Consider the following 4,380-nt stretch of genomic DNA (forward strand, 5'->3'; position numbering starts at 1 on the left):
CATCGAAAGGAATGTTACCCCTCACAGCTGTTCAGCTCCCACTGAGAGGCGTAAATAGGGTGAGTGGGCGAGAAGAGGAGACTGGACAAGTCTGGATAAAAACCACAGTCAGGAGATGAGGAATGGTCTGCAGATTTAAAGAGGTTCTCCGCTTACATGTATTTGATTGTCCTACTTGACTGTTCAAAAGCGGATACTCATCTGATAAAGAGTGCCTCATGTCAGAGCTAAAGAGGACCACATGGTGGACAATGGTCTGTGTTGAGGATCTGATGGTCTGGTGGGCAATGGTGCATGTTGAGGTTCTGATGGTCTGGTAGACAATGGTGCATGTTGAAGTTGTGATGGTCTAGTGGACAATGGTGCATGTTGAGGTTGTGATGGTCTGGTAGACAATGGTGCATGTTGAAGTTGTGATGGTCTGGTAGACAATGGTGCATGTTGAAGTTGTGATGGTCTAGTGGACAATGGTGCATGTTGAGGTTGTGATGGTCTGGTAGACAATGGTGCATGTTGAAGTTGTGATGGTCGAGTGGACAATGGTGTATGTTGAGGTTGTGATGGTCTGGTAGACAATGGTGCATGTTGAAGTTGTGATGATCTGGTGGACAATGGTGCATGTTGAGGTTGTGATGGTCTAGCGGACAATGGTGTATGTTGAGGTTGTGATGGTCTGGTAGACAATGGTGCATGTTGAAGTTGTGATGGTCTAGTGGACAATGGTGCATGTTGAGGTTGTGATGGTCTAGTGGACAATGGTGCATGTTGAGGTTGTGATGGTCGAGTGGACAATGGTGTATGTTGAGGTTGTGATGGTCTGGTAGACAATGGTGCATGTTGAAGTTGTGATGATCTAGTGGACAATGGTGCATGTTGAGGTTGTGATGGTCTAGTGGACAATGGTGCATGTTGAGGTCGTGATGGTCTGGTAGACAATGGTGCATATTGAAGTTGTGATGATCTAGTGGACAATGGTGCATGTTGAGGTTGTGATGGTCGAGTGGACAATGGTGTATGTTGAGGTTGTGATGGTCTGGTAGACAATGGTGCATGTTGAAGTTGTGATGATCTAGTGGACAATGGTGCATGTTGAGGTTGTGATGGTCTGGTGGACAATGGTGTGTGTTGAGGTTGTGATGGTCTTGACTATGGTGCATGCTGAGCTTGTGATGGTCATCAAGGACTCTCCTCTCTAACAGATAACAGCCACACCATATCCAACCCTCTTGGTCCAAAAAACTATAGACAAGATAACTGCACAAGTGTCTGCTTCACAGTTCCGCTCATAACTTGTCCTGTTGTCACAGAGTAAAACAGTGTGGAGATATCTCCATAATGGAGTCACAGACAACCTTGGAAACTGACAGAGGTGCCCCCCCAACATAGAGCCAATCACGCTAGTTCTTTCTTGCAGAGCTTTCAATCTAAAGACCTCACCCTAGTCACACGAACACACCATCAAGCTTCATACTACGCAATATATTAATTCCAGTCCCAGGACACTGTTAGCCTCCTCCCAAGGCACACACTTGTCATGCCCAGACCAAGATTACTTTCCCGCGTGGTCCTGCCCCTCAATATGCTGGAACTTCCCACTCGTGACTCAGATAATACCCTTCTTTTGAGTTACTATGCATGCTCAGTAACTCAGATAAGGGTGGTGTTGTGAATCCGTTACACATCATCATCGGGACAGAGGTCCAAGATGCGAGACTGCCCTGGTCAATCTGAGACAGTTGGTATCTATGAAGGTATAGGGCCAGTTTGTTCAAACACCCATTAACCTGCCAATACATTTTTAGGCTGTGAGAGGAAACATGCTCAAACACAGGGAGAACATATAAACTCCACATGTAAAATTCCCCTGCTGGGTTTTACACTCAGGACCAAGTGCTGCAAGGGGGGTGACCACTTTGATACAACGCAACCTGCTCAGTTATCCACCAAGAACATCTAAATAGCCAGACTGCAAGTCCTCAGCAACCAGCCTGACACCACCACCACCATTGTCTACAGCAGAGGACAACCCATGGACCTAAGGGGGAGGGGAGCTCTCTTGAAGGGGAGTGTGACTATTCCCAACAGGTGTGCTTCAGTTGCCCAAGCATAATTAAATTGTGTTTTTAAGTGCCTCTTTAAGTGGATTCTGTGATTTGCCCATGCAGGTCAAAACAGGTTCTCGAGGTTCAGCCCTGAGTAACCTACGAGTTGGAGCTCACAGAGGGCTATGGGCTCCTGGTATGACAGTGCTGATTGGCCGAGTGGTGTCACATGGAGAGAGTCACATGGTTCTCCATACTCGAAAGTACCCGGTTGGACCTTTGACTATGACTCTGAACAGGTTCCCTAGGTTCAGTCCTGAGTAACCTACGAGTTGGAGTTGAAGCTCACAGAGGGCTATGGGCTCCTGGTATGACAGTGCTGATTGGCCGAGTGGTGTCACATGGAGAGAGTCACATGGTTCTCCATACTCGAAAGTACCCGGTTTAACCTTTGACTATGACTCTGAGCAGGTTCCCTAGGTTCAGCCCTGAGTAACCTACGAGTTGGAGTTGGAGCTCACAGAGGGCTATGGGCTCCTGGTATGACAGTGCTGGCTGGCCGAGTGGTGTCACATGGAGAGAGTCACATGGTTCCCCATACTTGGAAGTACCCGGTTTTACCTTTGACTATGACTCTGAACAGGTTCCCTAGGTTCAGCCTTGAGTAACCTATGAGTTGGAGTTGAAGCTCACAGGGGGATATGGACTCCTGGTGTGACAGTGCTGATTGACCCAGTGCTGTCACATGGAGAGAGTCACATGGTTCTCCATACCTGGAAGTACCCGGTTTAACCTTTGACTATGACTCCGAGTAGGTTCCCTAGGTTCAGCCCTGAGTAACCTATGAGTTGGAGTTGAAGCTCACCGAGGGCTATGGGCTCCTGGTGTGACAGTGCTGATTGGCCCAGTGCTGTCACATGGAGAGAGTCACATGGTTCCCCATACTTGGAAGTACCCGGTTGGACCTTTGACTATGACTCTGAACAGGTTCCCTAGGTTCAGCCCTGAGTAATCTACGAGTTAGAGTTGGAGCTCACAGTGGGCTATGGGCTCCTGGTGTGACAGTGCTGATTGGCCCAGTGCTGTCACATGGAGAGAGTCACATGGTTCCCCATACTTGGAAGTACCCACTTTTACCTGAACGGATCAGCAGGAAAACAAAGGAACGGAAGGTATATACAGCCGGGGATGGGGCAGGATTAAAGCAATCCGGAATGGGCCCAGCACAGGTTTGCTTTAAGAACAGGACGCAGAATAAGAAATGAAAGAAAGTACGAGGGAAGGAAATGCAACCGGCGCCAACGGAAAATCAGCGAAACAGATGAAAGGAGAGTAAATGGGTATGATGGCATGGGCAAGGTGAGAATCCTGCCAGCTCCATCTTGGCAACGAAAGAGCCAGACACCGGCGTGTAAAAGGATATATTCTCAGTCGCTCCAGTTCCTACCGCAACAATCAACTATTCAGCAAGACCACCAAGGAGCAAACGGAACCGGCGACCCAACCCATTCAGGAAAAATATCTCCGGCTATAACCCAAGCAGGCGGTCCGGACACAAAAAAACTCTAAATAAATGTAAAAAGAAAAAACAACTTCCAAGCAAGGACCAAGAAGAGTCCAAAATTCTCCGGCCTCAACCCAACGCGCACAAAGAGGTGTTTCTTGTTCCCTTCCTGACACCCTAAGTTTTTTTTTAGCCTAAAAAGGTAAATTGTGGCTGGTGTAGGGGATGGTCAGAACCCTGTCAGGTTTCTATTGCTGTCTATGAGATTCGCCCTCTCTATTCATCCTGGTAAAAAAGTTTGAGTTGCCACCGGAACTGGATCGGGAACAAAGTCTTCCAATGAGGAGAGGACACGTGTTCTGGTGACAACTGTCTAAGGGGGCATTTTATTTATGTCGGAGTCATCTCCTCTTACTTCCTGATGCATCTACAGGACCATCAAGGGGTGTAAACCTTCTCTAATCTACCCAAAGCTTTAAGGTAACCCTTTGGGTTTAGATATACTTTTCCTCCGGCCTGTGCACTTTCCCCCAATATTTCCCTTGAGATTGAAAACACAACCATCCCTCCCTCCCCCCATGCCAAGGTGCTAGGTGTCATCCTTGACTCGGACCTCCCCTTTCTTCCCCACATCCAATCAGCTCCGCCCCCGGCTATATCTCCTACCTTGTTTCAAAGTATCACCCTAACCTTTCCAGCTCCCTTGTCAACTCCTCCCATGCTCGCCTCCAGGACTTCTGTAGAGACTCTCCCATCCTCTGCAACTCTTTACCCCAACCTGTCCGTCTGTCTCCCACTCTGACTGCCTTTAGGCGATCCCTAAAGACTCATCTC

General features: G+C 48.2%; 1 protein-coding gene across 1 annotated transcript; it reads right to left on the reverse strand.

The window, feature by feature from the left end:
* Window positions 1-227: 227 nt before the first annotated feature.
* LOC108802492 (histidine-rich glycoprotein) lies at window positions 228-1,157 on the reverse strand. The gene has a single exon (XM_018574353.1). It carries the CDS (start codon window positions 1,155-1,157, stop codon window positions 228-230), a length of 930 nt encoding a protein of 309 aa, XP_018429855.1.
* Between the last annotated feature and the right edge of the window lie 3,223 nt (window positions 1,158-4,380).

Source organism: Nanorana parkeri, unplaced genomic scaffold, assembly GCF_000935625.1.
Source record: "Nanorana parkeri isolate BGI_ZX_2015 unplaced genomic scaffold, ASM93562v1 scaffold2896, whole genome shotgun sequence".
Classification (NCBI taxonomy): Eukaryota; Metazoa; Chordata; class Amphibia; order Anura; family Dicroglossidae; genus Nanorana; species Nanorana parkeri.

Coding starts and splice junctions, on each gene's coding strand:
- LOC108802492 (XM_018574353.1), bottom strand. CDS start 1,157: ATGCACCATAGTCAAGACCATCACAACCTCAACACACACCATTGTCCA.